This window comes from Mesoplodon mirus, assembly GCF_964341445.2.
Source record: "Mesoplodon mirus genome assembly, chromosome: 2".
NCBI lineage: Eukaryota > Metazoa > Chordata > Mammalia > Artiodactyla > Ziphiidae > Mesoplodon > Mesoplodon mirus.
This window is the reverse complement of record NC_138977.1, coordinates 50,859,856-50,884,829: the sequence shown is the minus strand read 5'-3', so window position 1 is coordinate 50,884,829 and position 24,974 is coordinate 50,859,856. Positions and strand designations below refer to the sequence as shown.

Genomic DNA, 24,974 nt, shown 5'->3' with positions numbered 1-24,974 from the left:
CAGATATATAGTACTGTACTGTAATAGGCTTATAATACTTTTCACACATTAATACATAAAAAAACAAACGCAAAAAATAAAGAAAACATTTTTAATCTTACAGTACAGTAATCTTACAGACATCTGAGCTGACTTACATGATTGGACATGGGAACGCACGTTTGCATCTTTGAAAGTTCTCAACTTGAATGTTCGTATGTAGGGAACTTAACTGTATTTGTCTTTCATTGTTGAATTATAAGAGTTCTCTACATATTCTGGATACTGGATCTGATTTACATTTTTTCCTCCCATTCTATGGGCTGTCTTTTCTTTTCCTTAATGATGTCCTTTGAAGTGCAAATGTTTTTAATTTTAGTGAAGTCCAGTTTATTTTTTCTGTTGTTTTTGCTTTTGGTGTCATCTAAGAAACCATTTGGTCATATTGTATAATCCTTTTTGTATGTTGCTAGAGTTGGTTTGCAAGTATTTTGTTGAGGGCTTTGCATCTATATTAATAAGAGATACTGATCTGTAGTTTTCTTATGATGTCTTTGTCTGATTTTGGTCTCAAGTAATGTTGGTCTCATAGAATGTGTTCGGAAGTGTTTCCTCTTCCTCTGTTTTTTGGAATTGTGAAGAACTGGTAGTAATTCTTTAAATGTTTGGTAAACTTCAGTAGTGAAGCCATCTGGTTTTGGCCTCTTTATGGGGTGTGTTTTTTATTATGAATTTAATATCTTTACTTATTATAGTTCTATTCAGATTTTCTATTTCTTCTTGAGTCAGTTTAGGTAGTTTATATTTCTTAGAAATTGCCCTTAGAAATTGTTTCATCTAGGTTGCCTAATATGTTGGCATACAGTTGCCCATAGTATTCCCTTATAATCCTTTTTGTTTCTGTAAGGTCAATAGTAATGTCTCCTCTTCGTTTCTGATTTTAGTAATTTGAGTCTTTTCTCTTTTTCTATTCGTTGGTATAGCTAAATATTTGTCAATGTTGTTGATCTTTTCAGAGAGCCAACTTTGGGTTTCACTGGTTTCTCTCAATAGTGTTATTTGCTGTTGATTTCTGCTGTGATCTTTATTATTCCTTTCTCCTGGGGGCTTTCTACTGATAAATGTATTTATTGGTTGGCCTTGAGGAAGCCATCTGTGAAATCATGGAACTATGACATGCTAGAGCTAGAAGAGCTAGGTCAGTGCTTCACAAACTTTAATGCACATACAAATTGCTTTAGGTTCTGTCCAGAATCTGATTCAGTAGTACCATTGGAGCCCAAGTTTTCCTGTTTCTAAAAGCTTCCAGGTGATGCCAATGTTGATGTTCCAGGACCACACTTGGAGTGGCAAGGATCTAGTTCATTTGGTATCAGAGTCGTTGGTGTGGTTTTCCAAGCCATGTTGTTTCACCCCATTCCAGGCATATTAATGTGCCCCCTGCTTGAGAATTAGTGCTGCAATTAGTCACTATGATTGGTGCGGGTGTGTGATGTCTTTATAAAAAAAAAAAAATTACTGAACAAGTACGTTTACAAATGAGGAAATTGAGGCCCCAAAGAAGTAAGATTCCTTGCCTGGCATCATATAATAAGCTAATTAGCACAGGTGATTCATATCAAACAGATTGAGTAGTGGGTGGATATAATCTTTCTGATGATAAGGCTTAATTTTTGCAAAGTATATCTTTGATTATGCTATTACTAAGGAAAGGTAGCAATCAGGATAAATAAATTAGTGATTAAATTTTCTTGATGAACTCCTTTAACAGATTTCAACCCAGAGAAAATATTATTTAAATGAATTTCCTCTTCATTATTCTTGAGTAGAAGCTTATGTGATATCTGAAATGACATTAAGGAGAATAGATAAATACAGATATAGATACATATATAGATAATCTAAGGGTCTTAAGACTTTATTATTTTTAAATGAGGATTGAGTAAAAGTTCATAATTATTTTGTACAAATAAGTGTCATCAGACTAGTTAAATGGTGTTTTATTAAAGATCTTTTTAGTACTTTCAGTGATTTCTTTCACTATCACAGACAACTCATTTTATGCTTAATTTTATACTCTAAGAACTATTACAGCAAAAGTTCAAAGTAGATTTATTTAGGAATCATTGGTCTTCAGTCATTCTGAACATCAAGTAAGCTTTCCTTTCAATATCTTTCTGTTAGTTGGTCATTTTAAATCTCATATTAATGCTTTTAGGTATCATTGGGAAATTTCTCTAGGACAACTGTTTTGTTTCACATTAAGATAAAAGTAACTGTTGTGCTACCTATGAATTATTCCCACTTTACCAAGAATTGGGTATGATGTAACATACTTAATATTAACATAATGTTAAAGATAACTTACTTTTCCTTCAGTTATTCATAAAACATTTCAATATTTCTCGGTATGAACCTTAGTCACTGCACTATAAGGAGATAAAATAGGGTCTGGGTTCGATGATGGGTTTGCAGAACAGTATGACTCACTGTCACTCTTAGCTATGTGACTTTGGGTCCATTTTTGTCATTACTATTGACTAGATGAACCACATGACTCTGTAAAGTGTGTTAGAATTTCCTCATATGGAAATTAGCAGCCTTGAAGAGGTGTAATGAAGACCCATACGCTCTTAAAAGGACTTTGAAAACCAATATAGTTTATTATAACTACAGTCATTTCTACATGGTTTCTTTAGTCCACTGCTCCTACTATGTTTCCCACCAAGGTGATTTGTACCACCGTCCAAATGTAGAAACAATCAAATAATCACCAAAGCTAGAAACACAGAAGTTGCTCTCCATTCTATCTCCTTCTTCCCTCAATCCAGCTGGTGATCAAGTCCTGAAATCCTAACATTCTACCCCTAGAACATCTCTCAGAGCTAACTCCATCTTCTCCACAAGCACGCACTGCTCCAATTCCGTCCCATATTATAATTTTCCTCCTCAGCTTTTGTGGTAAACCCTTACTTGCTCCCCAGCTTTGAGTTTTTATTCCTTTTCGATCCATCTTCCGCAAGATTGCTAGAATGCCTTCTCTAAAATTCAAATTAGTGACATTACGCCTCACATCAAAATCTTTCCTGACTTTAAGGTAAAATCCATATTCCTTAAACAAGGTCCTTAGCAATCTCTCCCTTACCTATTTCCCTTGTCTTATCTCACAACCCTTACATGTATCATAAACTTACGGCATTTTTTTGGTTTTCCTTAGTATGCCATGTTCTTTCATATTTCTGTTCCTTTACCTAAGCTATCCTTCCATCCTACTCCCTTCACAGCTCTACTCCTAACCCTTCCTGGCCTGACTAATTTCTCTTTGTCCTTTAAGATTGAACTCAAAAGTGTCATCCTCTGTATTTGGCACCTACTGATTTCTATATATTAATTTTGTATTCTGCTACCTCTGTGAATTATTATGTTTTTGTAAACATTTTAGTTTACTTTGATTTTTTCTGGGTGTAAAGTCAGATTGTATGAGAGCAGTAATATATGATCCACCCTTTTACAGTTTATATGTCTCCAACTTCTTTATCTTCTCTAATTGCATTGGTATTCCACCCTTAGTACAATGTTAAGTAATAGCCATGGGTAATGGACACTTCTTAAACTTTCCCTCAGAATACATCCAATGGCAGAGGAAATTGTATCGGACTCGCAGCTTGCCTGAAATCCTACATTACTTTCATATCTACTATCTTAGCCTTAAATATATATATATAATTTACATTTGATTCCATAGAATGCGTATATATGGCTTAACATAAAAACATTTTAATTTATTTGTCCTGAAATAAAATTAATCTTTGTTGAAGATGATAATGTTTATCCTGAAGTTTCAGGTATTCTCTGTAAGCTGCCCTGCTTTGTTCTCCAGACATCTGTATAACCCAAGTTTGATAAATAGTAAGCACTTGGATGTTGAGGACTAGGTCTTTTATCTCTGGATTCCCAGCATTAAATACAGTATCTAACACCAAGTAGATGTTCAATATTTGTTGAAAAAAATGAATAAATGAACAAAAGTTCACTTTTGGAAAAACAGTGTTAAATGTTAGCATTGTGAATAATTGAAATTTTAATTATTTTTCTCATAGAAAAAGTATGACAGACAACATTGTAAAAGTCATGCACTTTAAAATAATTTTCTGGTCTATATAATAAAACAGAACTTTTTAAAGCTTTTTATAGTTAAAAGTATAAAATATATGAAAAAGATCACATATTATAAGTACTCAGCTCAATGAATTTTCACATACTCACCAATTTCACAAAACTAACACCCCATCAAAAGGAGAACTTTACCTGCCCCTCAGAAGTCCCCTCATGCTCTCTTTTGGTCACTGCAGCCCTTCCCTTTTTAACAGCATACAGGGAATTCCCTGGCGGTCCAGTGGTTAGGACTCCACACTTCCACTGCAGGGGGCATGGGTCAATCCCTGGGCAGGCAGCTAACGTCCCGCAAGCCACATGGTGCACCCCAAAAAACTCAGCCAAACAAACAGCATACATTAGTTCCACAAAATCTTTTTTTTTTTTTTGGCCGTGCCGCACCACTTTGATAATAGTAAGCATTAAATAATCATTGAACTTTTGCATTAATTAAACAATTAATAATAGCAATAAATTCTTTTGAGCTCTTATGTCTAGTTGTCAAATTACCCTGAATTTTGTTTGACTTTCTTTCATTTGTTTAGAGTAGTAGTTCTCAACAGGTAGGAGATGTCTTTCAGGGGACTTAATGGCAATATCTGGAGATATTTGGGGTTATCATGACTAGAGGGTGCTACTGACATCTAGAAGTAAAGGCATGGGTTGCTGCTAAATTTAATTCACAGAACAGCCCCCCACAAAAAGAATTATCTGACCCAAAATATTAGTAATGCCAAGGCTGAGAGTAATATTTTCTAAAGAATGGGTGGGTTGTTTATGTTTGATGCAGGTTAGTTCAAATAGGTTATAGCACCATACTAATGGAGTCTAAGGTATCAGGAATTTAATTTCCCTAGGCAGTAGTTCATCTTTCTGTAGTTTAATGCATCCCAGCCACTGACCAGATGTCCTAAACTGCTACTGATTACAAGAAGAACGAGATGAGGCAGTGTAGAAGAGCCGGTACCACCACTTCTGGAAAAATGCCTCAAAGCATCGTGTTTTGTACATATCCAAATCCAGCTCTCCCACGTGACTAGTTCTCACTAGGTTGGAATTAGATTATTTACTTTGACTAGGAGCATTGCTTAATTTTGTTATTAGCTCCCTGAATTATTGGTCAACAGACTTAAGGCAGAGGGAGTGGTACCTTATGGACTGCCAGTTAATCCAACTAAAGCCACATTTTCTTATGTTAAATGGAGAATCCAGTAGCTCTCCACAAACATTCATGCATACCCACACACCCCTGCCCTATTCCTTTTTCCCAGGGATTATGGAAGGTTGGAAACAGTACGGTGCACATAAATGCTGATAATAACGTTGGAAATTAATAGCTGATAAAGTTCTTCATGGCGGTTTGTCAGGGGGTAGTTTTTTGTGTATTTCAATGTCCCTTGTGGGTTTATTCCATTCTTGACAAGTTGACCTACAATGAACAGAGAGAGGCAGATGTGAGGCATGGCCCTAAAACATTTGTTGGTGTGCAAGAGGGAATTAGTGGCAACGTACACCAATTCTGACTTTCTTAATAAAGTACCCTCTAAAATTATTACCTCAGAGAACACTACAACAAACCAAGATTTGTATAGTGGGCACTGTAAACCTACAAGTCCTTAAACTTAATGGAGAAGATGAGCTTAGAATTTGACTATTTGATTCTGCTTCACTTAACTGTGAATGCATATCTAAATGAAAACACTGTGTGAAGAAAATTACTTGGGAAAATTTGAATGAAATAATCTCTGCTTTGTGCTGTAGCTTGTTTCTATTATGGGAGCATGGCTTTTTTTTTTTTTTTGCGGTACGCGGGCCTCTCACTGTTGTGGCCTCTCCTGTTGCGGAGCACAGGCTCCGGACGTGCAGGCTCAGCGGCCATGGCTCACGGGCCCAGCCGCTCCGCGGCACGTGGAATCTTCCCGGACCGGGGCACGAACCCGTGTCCCCTGCATCGGCAGGCGGACTCTAAACCACTGCGCCACCAGGGAAGCCCGGGAGCATGGCTTTTATACTTTTAGTCCTGCTAAAAAAGGTAAAATATTTCATAGATCTCTAGGCCTTTTTCAATTCGTATAGAAATTAAACATTTAACTTTTGGGAGGATGCCAGGTAAAATGTGGTACTTAGTCCCTTTCCTCAGGGAGTTTATTTGGTTGATGAGAGCCACATGCTCTATGTTAAGTCTTAAAAAATCGGGGAGTTGATTAAGTTCTAATGCTTCATTATACTAATAATGTTAATTATTTTTAGTTCACTTAGTAATGCTTAGTTTAAATAATAATGCTAACTAGTATAAATACTAATAATACACATAGCATATTTGGAACAAAGTTTAAGCACTTTATCCTTTTTCTCTACCTTGGCTTTATTTTTTAGAGTGCTTCACAAGCTGTAGAGAATGGGTGAGGCAGGGCAAGGGTGGAAGCAGCCCAGCGTGAAGGCTGTATAGTACTGAGTTGTGACGGACCCAGGTTAGGCTGGTAACAGAGGCGGTGGTGAGAATATTAAGAGACTGTACTCAAGGCTCAAAATTTTATAAAATAAATACATTTTTTACTGTTTCACCAAGAATATTCCTAAGGGAGACTGGCATCTTTTTTTTTTTTTTAAAGCAAAGCACATGGTGGAGAAGAATACAACAACTAATAGTATAATTTGGTGCCAAGGCCTTGATTCTTGCCAAGACACCAACAGTCTTACCCGTTCTTGCTTTTGCACCATCAATGCAAATGTCAACACAGTGAACTTACACTGAATTTTGTAATGCGCTATTTCCAGTAACCAGGCTTCATCCTTTTCTCCTTTGGCTGCAGATCCTAATTATCTCATGGCTAACGAACGCATGAACCTGATGAACATGGCCAAGCTGAGTATCAAGGGCTTGATTGAATCTGCTCTGAACCTAGGGAGAACTCTGGACTCTGACTACGCACCTCTCCAGCAGTTCTTTGTGGTGATGGAGCACTGCCTGAAACATGGCTTGAAAGGTAGACCATGGCCTCCAAATACAAATGTGCACACACCTGTTTCCTAGCAATACATGCTCCAGAAGAGAAGCATTCCTGGTGGAGCCAAAGAATAAGAGGCTTGAATTAATATTAATCCATTGGAATGCAACCTATGTGGGTGCAGAGATATGGTTGACTTAAAGGAGGTATAGTGCTTAAAAAATACAGATTCTTAAAAGCTAGAGCTGGAAGTGCTGTTAAAAGTATCTAATTCAAGATGGCAGTTGTGTTTCACAGGTGGATATAGATCTAGAATGGGATGTGATTTGCCCAAGATCACACAGTGAGTGAGGGCAGAGCAAGTGCTAGAACTCAGATCTACAGACTCTTGCGTCCATGCTCTTCCTACTTAACCGTGAGCTTTTTGGGGGGTGGGGGATGGTACGCAGGCCTCTCACTGTTGTGGCCTCTCCCATTGCGGAGCACAGGCTCCGGACGCGCAGGCTCAGCGGCCATGGCTCACGGGCCCAGCTGCTCCACGGCATGTGGGATCCTCCCGGACCGGGGCTCTAACCCGCGTCCTCTGCATCGGCAGGCGGACTCTCAACCACTGCGCCACGAGGGAAGCCCAACCGTGAGCTTTTGAGGACAGGACCTGGTCTGTTCACCTTGGCTTCTTTTCTTCCTCCCACTCCAATCTTTGATAACCTGTTCTTGGATTACATATTCTTTTCCACTGGACTGTTTTCTTCACTAATACCACAAGGCTTTAAGCATGATATTGTTAAAATATTTTATTGTTATTATACAGCTAGTCCATAAATTCTTCCTGAAAGAGGAAGGACCAAGTCTTGGAAAGTAGGGGATTTTTGATTTTCATGAAATCAAATATTATGAAAGCATGAATAATTTTAGAACTGTCTGATAATCTGGGATTAATTCCCGGAAAAGCGCACTGAATAGATGGGAGAGGGTATGTGTGTGTTGAGAGTGTGTTTATGTTGTGAAAAATATTAAAATATTGCTTTGTTTTTATCGCCTTAGCTAAGAAAACTTTTCTTGGACAAAATAAATCCTTCTGGGGGCCTCTAGAACTGGTAGAAAAGCTTGTTCCAGAAGCTGCAGAGATAACAGCAAGTGTTAAAGACCTTCCAGGACTTAAGTAAGTTTAAGGTTCAATTCTGTGTGTCAGGGAAAACGTTCTTCTTAACTACCTCCTTTAGGAGTGAGACTAAAGACAACGGTGATCACAATAATTTATTTCATAACAGTCCAAAATGCAAAATGCTGTTATGAATAAGTGACGTTATGAGAGAACTGGTAGTGTAGAATAATGAGAAGTGTGAGGGATAATTATTATTAATCTAAGAAAGGTTGTCTTCATGTTAAAATACCAAATGTTCTCTTTTTTTTAAAGCACTTGTGGGTATCAGCTAGTGAGTCTCAAGAAGTTAGATCTAGGGAGGTGGCGTGTTGGACTTAAGACAAACAACGTGTTTGATTAGAACCAAGATTAAAACAGTTGTCAAGTGAGCCTCAGGAACTGACACCCGGAACCTGCCTTGGGACTTGAAAAAGAGTGGTAATCACCTTCCCAAATTAGATTGGTCTAATTATAATCAAGTAGAGGTCTAAGTGGCCTGTGTCCTGATTATTGTTATTCGGGTCCTTACGTGATCCACACTAAATTTATGAGGATTTACCAAAACTAGTCTGATGGAGCATTTTCAGTTTGGCCTTCCAGAGGTCTTGTCTTCAAATCATAGTCTCATTCAGTAATTAATTCCTCACAAGAGCATTTGTCCCAAACACACCCCTGGCTCCCACTGGCCCACACAGAAGTCCTCCCACAGTGGTGTGGTGGGAGAGGCTGTGAGAGGCACATCCTGTGTACCTTATACTGGGGGGGCCCATTAGCGGGAGTAAATGGACCTGTCCCACTGTGGCTTCTAGCTCTGCAACTTTTAGTTGGTTTCTGTGTTTTTGTAGGACACCAGTAGGCAGAGGAAGAGCCTGGCTTCGTTTGGCATTGATGCAAAAGAAACTTTCAGAGTATATGAAAGCTCTGATCAATAAGAAGGAACTTCTCAGGTATGAAGATCTTCTCGTTGAGCTTCCTTCTTTTTCTCCCCATGTTCTATATCATATGAGGCTGAAGCATATAAATTTATCATTTTGGGGGGTCAGAAACATTTGATTCATGACAATTTCACATAGCTCAGCTAATACTTCTCCCACATCACACACACACATACGCAAGGATAGATGTTTTTATATTAAGTGTGTTCACACTGTCTCTGTGGCATATGTATGGTCCTTTGCAGGACAGGTCAAAACTTAACACCTTTAGAAAACAGGAGAGACGTTTGACACCTTAGCATATACCCAGGCTCACTAAGACAGGAAGTTGACGTGTAATATTAAATTCAAATACAGCACACAAAAAAATTTCCACTTGGGTCATAGGTACAAATGGGAACGAGAAAACAATAAAGCTTTTAGAAGATACATAAAGTAGACAAAAATTTCTTAAACACAAAAAGTTCTACCTGTAAAGGAAAAAATGGCTAAATTGGTTACATTAAAATGAAGAACTTCTGTCCATCAAAAGTCACTCTTGAGATTAAGAGTGAGAGGTAACCCATAACTCTAAAGGAGATATTTGCAATACATAATACATATATTCAACAAATGATGCATACTCATGGTGTGTAAAGAACTCCATCAGTCCAAAAAGAAAAAGGCAGACGAGCAAAGACAGAATTGGGCAAAGGACTTGAACAAGCCTGTCACAGAAGAAGAAATTGAAATGGCCAGTAAACATATTAAAATATACCTAACTTCATTAGCCATGTTGTAAATTCAAGTTAAAACAAGAGTGTGATAACCTCACACAACCACCAGAATGGGTAAAATGAAAAAGACAGGTAATCTCAGGTGTTGGTGAGGATGTGAAGTAACTTTAATATCCTGCTGATGAGTGAATTGGTATAGAAATTTAAGAAAACTGTTTGTCATCCTCTATTAAAGCTGATCATGAGCATTCCTTGTGATCAAGGATTCTGCTTCTAGTTATTATATCCAATAAAAAATGCATAGTTATATCCAACAAAAGACATGAACAAGAATGTTCATAGTTATTACAATGTTTGTACCAGCCCCAAATGTTTGTAATAGACCCCAAGTATCTATTCACAGTAAAATGGGTAGGTAAGTTATGGTATACTCATACAATGAAATACCATATAGCAACTACACACAGCCATATGGATTAATCTCACAAGTGTAATGCTGGGCAAATGAAACCAGACATGAAAAATACATTCCGCATTATTCCATTTATATAAAGTTCAGAAATGTACACAATTTATATTTCATGATAGAAGTCAGGAAAGAGCTACCATTGGCAGGGTAGGGGTAGTAAATGGGGAGTAGAAGGCAGCACAAGGTGGCTTTGGAGGTTCTGATGATGTACTGATTTTTAATATAGTGCTGGTTACATAGGTGTGTTCTCTGTGTGAAAACTCATTCCACTGGATTGTATGATTTGTGTACTTTTTTATATATACTTTATAGGTCATTAATATTTACTAAAAGAAATTCAAGTATAGCAGACTGCCTCTGAGAAATATTGTAAGAAGAATAAGTAATCGAGAATTTAAAGACATGGCTGAATTTTTCAAGAGCCTAGTTTTTACAAAAAATTGCACTGCAGATCCTGACATGGAGCATTGTTTTAATGTTGCTGCAGCTGCGTGTGCCATTGATTGCTGTTTTCTTGCCTAAGAAAATTAAACAAATCAGGAGAAAGAGAAACAGTAACCATTCTGGAGAGCTTATTTATTTCCACAAGGGGAAGGCTCAACTTTCCAAGGATCAAGCCTTAAAGTGGTGTAGGGTCTAGTGTTCAAGCTGTAGGTGGCTACAAAATTATATGATTCAATTGGGGTCTGAAGAATTAGCTCTTCATCCAGCAGAGCACCAGAGTAAATGCATTCAGTCATACGAACTAGATGGAACACTTTTTTTTTTTTTACGGTACGCGGGTCTCTCACTGTTGTGGCCTCTCCCGTTGCGGAGCACAGGCTCCGGACGCGCAGACTCAGCGGCCATGGCTCACGGGCCCAGCTGCTCCGCGGCATGTGGGATCTTCCCGGACCGGGGCACAAACCCGTGTCCCCTGCATCGGCAGGCGGACTCTCAACCACTGCGCCACCAGGGAAGCCCGGGAACACTTTTTAATACATATTTTCACTCACTTTGACTCAACACTTTCACATCCTAGGTATGTCTAAGAGAAATGCATGTGTATATGTACCCAAACCCATGTGCAGTAGTGTTCAGCAAAGCACTGTAGCCTGCACAACTGAAACAGTAAATAGAATGAATCCATTGTGGTATATCCCTACCATGGAATACTGTACAGCAGTGAAAGCGAATGAACTACTATTGCATACAACAATACAGTATATGTATTACTAAATCACTTTGCTGTATACTTGAAACTAACATAATATTGTAAGTCAACTATACTCCAATATAAAATAAAAAGTTTAAAAATATATATAAAATTAAATTTAAAAAATAAAAATAAAGCAGATCAGAAGAAAGGCAATTTTTTAAAAACAAACTAATCGGTTATTTTAAGATGCATGAAAGATTGAAAAATTATCCCCTGGTGCGTTGCAAATACAGATATGTGGCAGAAGCATGAATGCTCACTTCAGTGAAAATACCATTCCAATCACTTTTCTTTCAGCTGGACTGTCTATTATCTAGAGTCTGTTCATGTCCCTATTATCTGAAATAAAGTATCCAAGTAATCCTTGTTTTTACTTTTTTGCTGTTATTATAGACGACCATGTTTAACCACGAGGCAAGTGCTTTTCTCCTTGTCTTATGGTTACATCATTGGATTCTTGAAGTTTTATTACAGTAGAGTGTTTCATGGATTTCTCTTACAGTGAATTCTATGAACCCAATGCCCTCATGATGGAAGAAGAGGGAGCCATAATTGCTGGTCTGTTGGTGGGTCTGAATGTCATTGATGCCAATTTCTGTATGAAAGGAGAAGATTTGGACTCTCAGGTATGAGGAAGATACTTGGTTACCTAGTGTGTCACTCTGAGTTCTGTTATCTCAGAGTTTGGATTGATCAGATTGTACCAACCAAATTAGGGGAACTTGTATGAGTCATAAGTAGGATTTTCTTTATTTTTGATGTGAATATAAAAAATCTGTTTGTTTTTCCTTCCAGCTTGGCTTATTTATGCATAATGAATGTTTTTCAAATTCTTGTCTTAACTGTGATCCCTGTTAAAAATATTTTGCACAGGGTAAAAAATATATATATATACATATATTATATATATACATATATTATATATATATATATATATATATATATGTGCTGTGTGCTATGTGGTTCAGTGGCAAACATATGTATATATGTTTGCCATAGCATCTTATGGAAAAACGCAAACAAACTTTTTGGCCAACCCAATATATGTACACACATATAAGCCAAAATATATACACAGGGGTTTAGTAGCAGAATATTTTAAATAAGCAAGAGAGAAAGAAATGTTAAACCTTAATTTATATTAAGTATTCAGTTGACTTTCTTAGTCATGTCCTGCTGACTTAATCTTGGTGCTTACTTACAACGCTTGCCAATTCTTTTTTTTTTTTTTTTTTAAGGGGCAGCATTTTTTTTTTAAGTTACCTTTTCCAACTTTTTTTTTCTTCTCTTTTTTTGGCTACGTTTGGTCTTCGTTGCTGCGCACGGGCTTTCTCTAGCTGTGGCGAGCAAGGGCTACTCTTCGTTGCAGTGCACGGGCTTCTCATTGCTGTCTCTTCCCTTGTTGTGGAGCGTGGGCTCTAGGCGCATGGGCTTCAGTAGTTGCAGCACACAGGCTCAGTAGTTGTGGCTCACAGGCTCTAGAGCACAGGCTCAGAAGTTGTGACACACAGGCTTAGTTGCTCCACGGCATGTGGGATCTTCCTGGACCAGGGATCGAACCCGTGTCCCCTGAATTGGCAGGCGGATTCTTAACCACTGCACCACCAGGGAAGTCCCATCAATTCTTGATTATAATAAAACATTAAATTTTTATTAAAAATTTCTAGTAATTGTCATGACCGTAATACTATTTTGAGTACCTAAAAAGAGACATTGTATTATGCCTTGGGAAAAGTATCTAATTTTATATTGAATTCTGAACATTCCCTCTGTAGGTTGGAGTTATAGATTTTTCAATGTATCTCAAGGATGGGAACAGCAGTAAAGGTAGTGAAGGGTATGTACAAAGAAAATTAGTTTTCTTTTTTCTTTAATGTTCTTTGATAGTATTTAAAGTTTACAACAGTACTGCTTTAACAGATGTGCTGAAATAATTTCTAATGAGATAGCTTTAATAGAATCTTGTCAAAAATATCTGACAATTATGCCTGCTAAACCCTAAAAGGGATTTTAGTTAAGTAGATTTTCCTACTATGTGGCTCAGGGGCAAAGAAAATAAAAATTTTTATAAAAGGAATCAAATGCTTCATCTCTTAAAAGTAATGTTTGGAAACATGGTTTTCTTGACCAGAAGGATTGCATTGTCAGTTTGCTTAAAATTTGCACTATTACATGTGCATCATGGGATTATGTAAAATGCTAATATTAGGGGGAGCTGAGTATATGGGAACTGGGCACTACTTTTACAACTTCTGTAAATCTAAAATAATTTCAAAATTAAAAGTTTTAAAAATATTCATATGGTACTTGGAAATTAGCGATCAGAAACTCACCTTTTACCCTTTATAAATTTAGCAGTTGAAAGCATAATTAGTCTGAAGTTTTTAACCTTAGGCATTGAGCTAAGATTATATTGCTTGTCCTTTAAGTAGTCGTAGAGGTATGTGGCCTTGAATTTTGTCTTTCAGTTGAAAAGTCTGTCTGTTTAACTTTTGCCTATTCCAGATTAGCTGGTCCCAGAAGTGAACCTTCTTTTTCCACACTTAATTTACTCATGTAATAATAAACACCTGATCTTTGTGAAAGCCTTTTATACCATTCACTTTGAAGCCAAACAGCAGTTAAAGGCAAATAAATATATAGCCTTTGAGAACAATAATTATTTCACCTGAATAAGCTTAATTCAGTTCCTATGACAAATGGAAAATTGTTATGATAAATAATACTAACAAAGCTAAAAAAATATCTATCAATTGTGAGAAGAAACTTTTTATTCTTTAAATGCCTCTAATAGATTGTACATTATACCTATAACCTAAGTTATTAAAATATATAAGCTATAGCAAGAGCTTCATTAATATGCAGGGGTGGTTTCCATTTTAAACCTCCAAGTCTCCTGTTGATATGCCAAGGGGATTATACATCAGGCCTGTCTTCTGATTCAGTGTGTCTGTGCCATAATTTCCTTTCTGTGTTTTATGAAAAGATTGGGGGTGGGCATCTTGGTATTTCTAATGTTATTTACTTTTTTTCTATTTTTTATTTTTTTCCCTCAGAGATGGCCAGATTACTGCAATTCTGGATCAGAAGAACTATGTAGAAGAACTCAACAGACATCTGAAGTAAAGAATGAATAAATACTATTACTTTACTGGGGGTTTTGGTGTGGGGGAAGGGAAAGGTAAACTGATGAGCAGTTAGGATAAATTCAGACAATACTCAACAAATATATATAGAATTACTGCTTACCAGGCACTGAGCTAGACACTGGTTATGTAGCATTTAACTGTTCGGTGAGCTTTAATGAAAAGCAATATAAAATTAGTATGTAATTAGAACTTTAGTGATTATGTAAATATATTCAGTTAAGAACTCTTAAATTTGTGACATAGTTGAAATTGGAGGTCTTCTTGGTTCGGTAGATCCAGCCACATATTTCAGGCCTAAATCTTGGGTAAAGCACTCATCACTTTAGTACCTTTAATTGTATCTCATTGGTCCCTTGCATTTCTCATACATTGGATTGATAGTATTAATTTACCCTTTTTCCACCATCACTACCATTAATTTACCAAGTACTCACCAAGTATTTTTCATGACTAGGTTATAAAACAATCTCTTCTTTCCTGAGGAGAGCTATCCAAAATTTATTGGTATTCTCAAGTGCACTGATGGTCTAAAAACTGTTGAATAATTCAGAAGAATTAATATACCCATTAATTACCTTATTTATAGTTCTCTTATGAAAGATAATCATTTTAATTTAAGTAAGACCTAAAATGTGACTATACCAGTATCAATATAAATTATAGTCTTGGTTCCATCTAGAAAACTCAAGAACAATTTAAGTACATTTTCTCTGGGGACTGAGTACTAATAATAAACTGACAGTAAGCTGTGGAGATGTTAGCCTAGCAAAGATGTGGTTACAGTTGACAATGAAATACAAATATGACCCTATTATTTACTCTTTCATTTCTTTATCTATAATAACAACCCCATACCTAGCACATGGGGTTGTTGAAAGGAGTAATGAAATAATGCAAGTAAAATCAGTTAGAAGAGTGCTTGGTGTATGGCAAGCACATCAGAATTCATGTAGCCCATTATTATTATTACTATTATTATTATTATTATTTAAGTAAACAAAGTTTACTGTGTAGTGCATCAACTCTTTTATTTCATCAACAAATGCTTATTAAATACAAACTTCAGTGCCAAGAATGTAGCAGGTAAGACACACATCACCTTGTAAGCTGTCTTAGAGCCTACAAGTCTGTCAAGAATTATGGACAGTAAACAATGAAAGTATAATGAGTATTTTAAAAGAAAGTACAGGATATTGCTCTGTTTATCAAAAGAGACTATTATGTTTTTTCTTCTGTCGATAGTGCTACTGTAAACAACCTTCAGGCAAAAGTGGATGCATTAGAAAAATCCAACACTAAACTGACAGAGGAGGTAAGTGTTTTGGAAATTTTTTGGTTGACTTATAGAATTTAGTAGAGTGCATTAGTGGAAAATAATTTCTCTGGAGCCTGGAAATAAAGGACTTGACTTTTCAGATAATATCTACTATAGGACTCCTTGTTCTGACCAAGAATGGCCAGCTGGCTTATCTGAGGGGTCTCAGTTATCCAGCTGGACTATGAAGGCATAGAACCTGGGCTGATCAAATATTTTGCTTTCTTTTGTGAATGTTTTGTCTGGGCTAGCCTAGAGTTAATGTTTAGCAGGTAGCATGATATTCATCGTTTATTCATTCATCAAACAATTTGGGTACTATGTACGTGCCAGAGCTATGCAAAGATTTATATCTGCCAGGCATTGATTTATGTGTACCAGATTGGCAAGTTCCTGCCTTCAAGGGTTTTATTTTCTCCTTGGGGTGATGGGGTAGATGACATAAAGAACACGGGTCAGAAGACCAGTATTAATAATGAACTAACAGTAAACTGTGGGGATGTTAGTCTAGCAAAGATGTGGTTGCAGTTGACAATGAAATACAAATATGACCCTATTATTTACTCTTTCAATGCCTCCATTTCTTTATCTATAATAACAAACCCATACCTAGCACATGGGGTCATTGAAAGGAGTAATGAAGTAATGCAAGTAAAATCAGTTAGAAGAGTGCTTGGTGTAGCAGTAATTCCTGTTTACATGTCATGTGCTCCTGAGCAAGTAAGTCACTTGACCTCCAAGAGGCCCAGTTCCCTAACTGGCAAATTAGAGTGTTTCCCCTTTTAGCTCACAATTACCCTGAAGATCAAGTAAGAATACACATGTGAAAACTCTTAGAAAAGTCCCTAAAATTAGAATAGAAAAATAACCTCATATTTTACTTCTGATTAATTTTTTTTCCCTAACTTACCAAAGGCTAAGCGACATATTTTTTTCTTCAGTAGCATTAGATGTTTCTATGAGAAACCTTAAATAAAATTTTTTAGGTGGCAAAGACTTTATCTTCTCTTTTTCAAATTATAACTATCCTATTACATACAGTGAGATAAATTTGGTTAAATAAAACAACATAGATGGACCTGGAGGGTATTGTGCTTAGTGAAATAAATCTGAGAGAGAAAGACAAACACTGTATCTTATTTAAATGTGGAATCTAAAAAATGAAACAAACAAATGAATATAAAACAAAACAGAAACAGACTCACAGATATAGAGAACAAACTAGTGGTTAACAGTGGGGAGGGGCAAGATAGGGGTAGGGGATTAAGAGGTACAAATTATTATATATAAAATAAGTAAGCTACAAGAATATATTGGATAGTATAGGGAATATAGCCAATATTTTATAATAACTTTAAGGTTATAATGTATAAAAGTATATAATCTACATATTTTATATACAGATTTTATATATATAAAGTATAATCTATAAAAATATTGAATCACTATGTTGTACACCTGAAACTAATATAATATTGTAAATCAGCTATACTTCAAAAAAATGTTTTGGTCTAAAATAAACAAGTTAAAGCACTAGTCAGGAAACGCTATCTAATTGGATTTTTTTCAGAAGGAAAAAATCATTGTTATAACTTTAAAACACCTTCCATATTACTCAGTTCTGGGGGCTTTATTTTTGGATGTAGATTCTTAAATTATATTAAAACTTTAATTTATTGATATGACCCTTAGAATTTTATCCCACAAGGCTTTGGAAACATTCTGCAGAGCAATTTTCTACTGTGATTCTACTGCTGTTATATTGAGGCAGTGTGGCATATTAATTAAGCATACTCTCCATAGCTAGACTTCTTGAATTTGTGTCCCAGGTCTGGCGCTTGCTAGCTTTCTGATCCTGGGCCAGTTACTTGAGCTCCTGTTCTTTGGTTTACTTCTCTGTAAAATGGGGATAAGAAGAAGAAGAAGATTTTTGTGCAAATTAAATGATTTAATGCATAAGGGCCTAGACCAGTGCCTGACACATCATAAGCACTCAGTAAATACAATCGTAAATTTTATTCCCTCAGTCACAGGATTTGTGTTCTTGGCCTAAATTTATCTTACCAACAATATTAATTTATTCATTTACTTATTTATCTTACCAATAAGATTTATTTTCTTAAAGCTTTGAACTTTTAGAGATAGGAAAGCACTGTGTGTAAACTTTATAAAGACCAGACAAGGCTAATAAGTTCTGCCCTCTCTCATTTCCATCTATTTTGGACTTAAAGGGATCAGTAAAAAACAAAGCAAAACAAAAAAGACCTCTTTTCCCCTCCTGAGTTCTGAACCAATATGACAAAATGAGAAGAACTGAGCAGTTGAAGGTAAATAAACATCCACTTTATGTTGGTAAAGCTGACTTAGAAAGTCCACTTGGATCTGCAGTCATCACTCGTAATACTTTCTCTGATGATGAGACCTTGGAAGAAGCAGTCCGAGGTGCGCTTGGATCTAGAGAGCAGACCCGCTTGCCCAGAGTTACTTCTTTACACATTTTAGGTCCATGGAGCAGAGAGAGAAATGGGCTGCCATACCTGCCTCTAGAAAGCCTGCCTGAGACTGGCTCCTCTGTACTTATATAGTAGAACAGGAACCAAGCAGAGATGATGAAAAGGGAGACTAGCCTGGCTGAGAGGAGTCTGCTCAGTTCCTTTCCTAGCCTCATTCAGGCACCTTCCCACTCTCTGTGGGAACTGAGCTCGGTAGGTACAGAGGAGAGCGTTTCCACCGTACTCTTCCCTCCAGTGGAATAGGGTTATAAACATTTCCCCTACAGATACACTGCCAATAACATTACCTTGTCTTTGTAGGTGCTGAAAAGAAAAATCTCTTTAACGCTTAATGGCATCTTTTAGAGTGAGAACTTTGGAGTTCATTTCTTACTCTCTTAAAAATTATATGTAGGGACTTCCCTGGTCATCCAGTGGTAAAGAATCCACCTTACAATGCAGGGAATGTGGATTTGATCCCTGACCAGGGATCTAAGATCCCACGTGCCACGGGACAGCTAAGCCCGCGTGCCTCAACTAGAGCCCACGTGCCGCAAAAACTACAGAGCCCACACGCTCTGGTGCCTGGGCGCCACAACTAAAGAAGAGAAACCCACACACTACAACAAAGAGCCCGCACGCCACAACGAAAGATCCCGCATGCCGCAAGTAAGACCCAACGCAGCCTACAATAACTTAAATACATAAATAAATAATAAATAAATCTTTAAAAAGAAAATTGAACATTAAAAAAAAATTATCTGTTAAAGGTTTTATGGAGGGTTTGTAAGATGGGTCCCAAGGCATGAGGTGACCTCTTATACATTTTAGAAATAGGTTTTTTTCAGGAGACCTTCAAGATGGTGGAGGAGTAAGATGTGGAGATCACCTCCCTCCCCACAAATACATCAGAAATACATCTACATGTGGAACAACTCCTACAGAACACCTACTGAATGCTGGCAGAAGACCTCAGACTTCCCAAAACCTGTGTGGCTGACAGGGTCTTGGTGCTCTGGCCAGGTGTCAGGCCTGTGCCTCTGAGGCGGGAGAGCCAAGTTCAGGACATTATCCACCAGAGACCTCCCAGCCCCATGTAATATCAAATGGCGAAAGCTCTCCCAGAAATCTCCATCTCAACGCTAAGACCCAGCTCCACTCAACAACCAGCAAGCTACAGTGATGGACACCCCATGCCAAGCAACTAGCAAGACAGGAACACAACTTCACCATTAGCAGAGAGGTTGCCCCAAATCATAGTAAGGTCACAGACACCCCAAAACACACCACCAGACACAGTCCTGCCCACCAGAAATACAAGATCCAGCCTCATCCACCAGAACACAGGCACTAGTCCCCTCCACTAGGAAGCCTACACAACCCACTGAACTAACCTTAGCCACTGGGGGCAGACACCAAAAACAACGGGAAGTACGAACCTGCAGCCTGTGAAAAGGAGACCCCAAACACAGTAAGTTAAGTAAAATAAGAAGACAGAGAAACACATAGCAGATGAAGGAACAAGGTAAAAACCCACCAGACCAAACAAATGAAGAGAAAATAGGCATTCTACCTGAAAAAGAATTCAGAGTAATGATAGTAAAGGTGATCCAAAATCTTGGAAATAGAATGGAGAAAATACAAGAAACGTTTAACAAGGACCTAGAAGAACTAAAGAACAAACAAACAATGATGAACAGCACAATAAGTGAAATTAAAAATTCTCTAGAAAGAATCGAAAGTAGAATAACTGAGGCAGAAGGACCGATAAGTGACCTGGAAGATAAAATAGTGGAAATAACTACTGCAGAGCAGAATAAAGAAAAAAGAATGAAAAGAATTGAGGACAGTCTTAGAGACCTCTGGGACAACATTAAACGCACCAACATTTGAATTACAGGAGTCCCAGAAGAAGAAGAAAAAAAGAAAATATTTGAAGAGATTACAGTTGAAAACTTCCCTAATATGGGAAAGGAAATAGTCAATCAAGTATAGGAAGCGCAGAGAGTCCCATACAGGATAAATCCAAGGAGAAACATGCCAAGACACATATTAATCAAACTATCAAAAATTAAATTCAAAGAACAAATATTAAAAGCAACAAGGGAAAGCAACAAATAACATACAAGGGAATCCCCATAAGGTTAACAGCTGATCTTTCAGTAGACACTCTGCAAGCCAGAAGGGAGTGGCAAGACATATTTAAAGTGATGAAAGGGAAGAACCTACAAACAAGATTACTCTACCCAGCAAGGATCTCATTCAGACTCAGCGGAGAAATTAAAACCTTTACAGACAAGCAAAAGCTAAGAGAATTCAGCACCACCAAACCAGCTTTACGACAAATGCTAAAGGAACTCTAGGCAGGAAACACAAGAGAAGGAAAAGACCTACAATAGCAAACCTAAAATAATTAAGAAAATGGTAATAGGAACATACATATCAATAATTACCTTAAATGTAAATGGATTAAATGCTCCCATCAAAAGACATAGACTGGCTGAATGGATACAAAAATAAGACCCGTATATATGCCGTCTACCCACTTCAGACCTAGGGACACATACAGACTGAAAGTGAGGGGATGGAAAAAGATATTCCATGCAAATGGAAATCAAAAGAAAGCTGGGGTAGCAATTCTCATGTCAGACAAAATAGACTTTAAAATAAAGACTGTTACAAGAGACAAGCACACTACATAATGATCAAGGGATCAATCCAAGAAGAAGACATAACAATTGTAAATATTTATGCACCCAACATAGGAGGACCTCAATACATAAGACAAATGCTATCAGCCATAAAGGGGGAAATCGACAGTAACACAGTCATCGTAGGGGAATTTAACACCCTGCTTTGACCAATGGACAGATCATCCAAAATGAAAATAAATAAGGAAATGAAAGCTTTAAATGATACATTAAACAAGATGGCCTTAATTGATATTTATAGGACATTCCATCCAAAAACAACAGAATACACTTTCTTCTAAAGTGCTCATGGAACATTCTCCAGGATAGATCATATCTTGGGTCACAAATAAAGCCTTGGTAAATTTAAATTTAAGAAAATTGAAATCGTATCAAGTATCTTTTCCAACCACAATGCTATGAAGCTAGATATAAATTACAGGAAAAAATCTGTAAAAAATACAAACACATGGGCTTCCCTGGTGGCGCAGTGGTCGAGAGTCCACCTGCCAATGCAGGGGACATGGGTTCGTGCCCCGGTCCGGGAAGATCCCACATGCTGCAGAGTGGCTGGGCCTGTGAGCCATGGTCGCTGAGCCTGCACGTCCGGAGCTTGTGCTCCGCAACGGGAGAGGCCACAACAGTGAGAGGCCGGCGTACCCACCCCCCAAAAAAATATATATATATACAAACACATGGAGGCTAAACAATATACTACTTAATAACCAAGAGATCACTGAAGAAATCAAAGAGGAAATAAAAAATACCTGGAAACAAATGACAATGAAAACATGATGACCCCAAACCTATGGGATGGAGCAAAAGCATTTCTAGGAGGGAAGTTTATAGCAATACAGTCCTACCTCAAGAAACAAGAAACGTCTCAAATAAACAACCTAATCTTACACCTAAAGCAATTAGAAGAACAAAAAAACCCCAAAGTCAGCAGAAGGAAAGAAATCATAAAGATCAGATCAGAAATAAATGAAAAAGAAATGAAGGAAATAATAGCAAAGATCAGTAAAACTAAAACCTGATTCTTTGAGAAGATAAACAAATTTGATAAACCATTAGCCAGACTCATAAAGGAAAAAATGGAGAAGACTCAAATCAATAGAATTAGAAATGAAAAAGGAGAAGTAACAACTGACACCACAGAAATACAAAGGATCATGAGAGATTACTACAGGAAACTATATGCCAGTAAAGTGGACAACCTGGTAGAAATGCACAAATTCTTAGAAAAGCACAACCTTTGAAGACTGAATCAGGATGAAATAGAAAATATAAACAGACCAGTCACAAGCACTGAAATTGAGACTGTGATTAAAAATCTTCCAACAAACAAAAGCCCAGGACCAGATGGCTTCACAGGGGAATTCTATCAAACATTTAGAGAAGAGCTAACAGCTATCCTTCTCAAACTCTTCCAAAATATAGCACAGGGAGGAACACTCCCAAACTCATTCTACGAGGCCACCATCACCCTGATACCAAAACCAGGCAAAGATGTCACAAAGAAAGAAAACTACAGGCCAATATCACTGATGAACATGGATGCAAAAATCCTCATCAAAATACTAGCAAGCAGAATCCAACAGCACATTAAAAGGATCATACACCATGATCAAGTGGGGTTTATCCCAGGAATGCAAGGATTCTGCAGTATACGGAAATCAATCAATGTGATAAACCATATTAACAAATTGAAGGATAAAACCCATACGATCATCTCAATAGATGCAGAAAAAGCTTTCAACAGAATTCAACACCCATTTATGATAAAAACCCTCCAGAAAGTAGGCATAGAGGGAACTTACTTACCTTAACATAATAAAGGCCATATATGACAAACCCACAGCCAACATCGTTCTCAGTGGTGAAAAACTGAAACCATTTCCTCTAAGATCAGGAGCAAGACAAGGTTGTCCACTCTCACCACTATTATTTATCATAGTTTTGGAAGTTTTAGCTACAGCAATCAGAGAAGAAAAAGGAATCCAAATTGGAAAAGAAGAAGTTAAGCTCTCACTGTTTGCAGATGACATGATACTATACATAGAGAATCCTAAAGATTATGCTACCAGAAAACTACTAGAGCTAATCAATGAATTTGGTAAAGTAGCAGGATACAAAATTAATGCACAGAAATCTCTTGCATTCCTATACACTAATGATGAAAAATCTGACAGAGAAATTAAAGAAACACTCCCATTTACCACTGCAACAAAAAGAATAAAATACCTAGGAATAAACCTACCTAAGGAGACAAAAGACCTACCTGTATGCAGAAAACTATAAGACACTGATGAAAGAAATTAAAGATGATACAAATAGATGGAGAGATATACCATGTTCTTGGATTGGAAGAGTCAACATTGTGAAAATGACTATACAACCCAAAGCAATCTATAGATTCAATGCACTCCCTGTCAAACTACCAATGGCACTTTGCACAGAACTAGAACAAAAAATTTCACAATTTGTATGGAAACACCAAAGACCCCGAATAGCCAAAGCAACCTTGGAAAGAAAAACAGAGCTGGAGGAATCATGCTCCTGGACTTCAGACTATATGACAATGCTACAGTAATCAAGACAGTATGGTACTGGCACAAAAATGGAAATATAGATCAATGGAACAGGAGAGAAAGCCCAGAGATAAACCCACCCACATATGGTCACCTTACTTTTGATAAAGGAGGCAAGAATATACAATGGAGAAAAGACAGCCTCTTCAATAAGTGGTGCTGGGAAAACTGTACAGCTACATGTAAAAGTATGAGATTAGAACACTCCCTAATACCACACACAAAACTAAACTCAAAATGGATTAAGGACCTAAATGTAAGGCCAGAAACTATCAAACTCTTAGAGGAAAACATAGGCAGAACACTCTGTGACATACATCACAGTAAGATCCTTTTTGACCCACTCCCTAGAGAAATGGAAATAAAAACAAAAATAAACAAATGGGACCTAATGAAACTTAAAAGCTTTTGCACAGCAAAGGAAACCATAAATGAGATGAGAAGACAACCCTCAGAATGGGAGAAAATATTTGCAAACAAAGCAACTGACAAAGGATTAATCTCCAAAATATACAAGCAGGTCATGCAGCTCAATATCTAAAAAAACAAACAACCCAATCCAAAAATGGGCAGAAGACCTACATAGACATTTCTCCAAAGATGTACAGATTGCCAACAAATACATGAAACGCTGCTCAACATCACTAATCATTAGAGAAATGCAAATCAAAACTACAAGGAGGTATCACCCTCACACCAGTCAGAATGGCCATCCTCAAAAAATCTACAAATGATAAATGCTGGAGAGGGTGTGGAGAAAAGGGAACTCTCTTGCACTGTTGGTGGGAATGTAAGTTGATACAGCCACTATGGAGAACAGTATGGAGCTTCCTTAAAAAACTACAAATAGAACTACCATACGACCCAGCAATCCCACTGCTGGGCATATACCCTGAGATAACCATAATTCAAAAAGAGTCATGTACCACAATGTTCATTGCACCTCTATTTACTGTAGCCAGGATATGGAAGCAACCTAAGTGTCCATCGACAGATGAATGCATAAAGAAGATGTGGCCCGTATATACAATAGAATATTACTCAGCCATAAAAAGAAACGAAATTGAGTTATTTGTAGTGAGGTGGATGGACCTAGAGACTGTCATACAGAGTGAAGTAAGTCAGAAAGAGAAAAGTAAAATACCGCATGCTAATACATATATATGGAATCAAAAAAAAAGAAAAAGGTTCTG

At 37.2% G+C, this 24,974-nt stretch overlaps 1 protein-coding gene across 9 annotated transcripts in view; it reads left to right on the top strand.

Annotated features, from left to right (window-relative positions):
- The window catches only part of RUFY3 (RUN and FYVE domain containing 3), an 84,317-nt gene that overhangs the window by 40,463 nt on the left and 18,880 nt on the right, over positions 1–24,974 (top strand). For all 9 annotated transcript variants that reach the window (XR_014293254.1, XM_082611662.1, XM_082611661.1 and 6 more), the window contains exons 2-8: positions 6,948–7,121; positions 8,127–8,244; positions 9,072–9,173; positions 12,047–12,170; positions 13,320–13,381; positions 14,601–14,666; positions 15,936–16,005. Coding sequence is in view for 8 of the 9 variants with exons in the window: in XM_082611662.1 (XP_082467788.1) it covers positions 6,948–7,121; positions 8,127–8,244; positions 9,072–9,173; positions 12,047–12,170; positions 13,320–13,381; positions 14,601–14,666; positions 15,936–16,005 (716 nt within the window). In the remaining variant the exon portion in view is untranslated. The remainder of the gene's footprint in view (positions 1–6,947; positions 7,122–8,126; positions 8,245–9,071; positions 9,174–12,046; positions 12,171–13,319; positions 13,382–14,600; positions 14,667–15,935; positions 16,006–24,974) is intronic.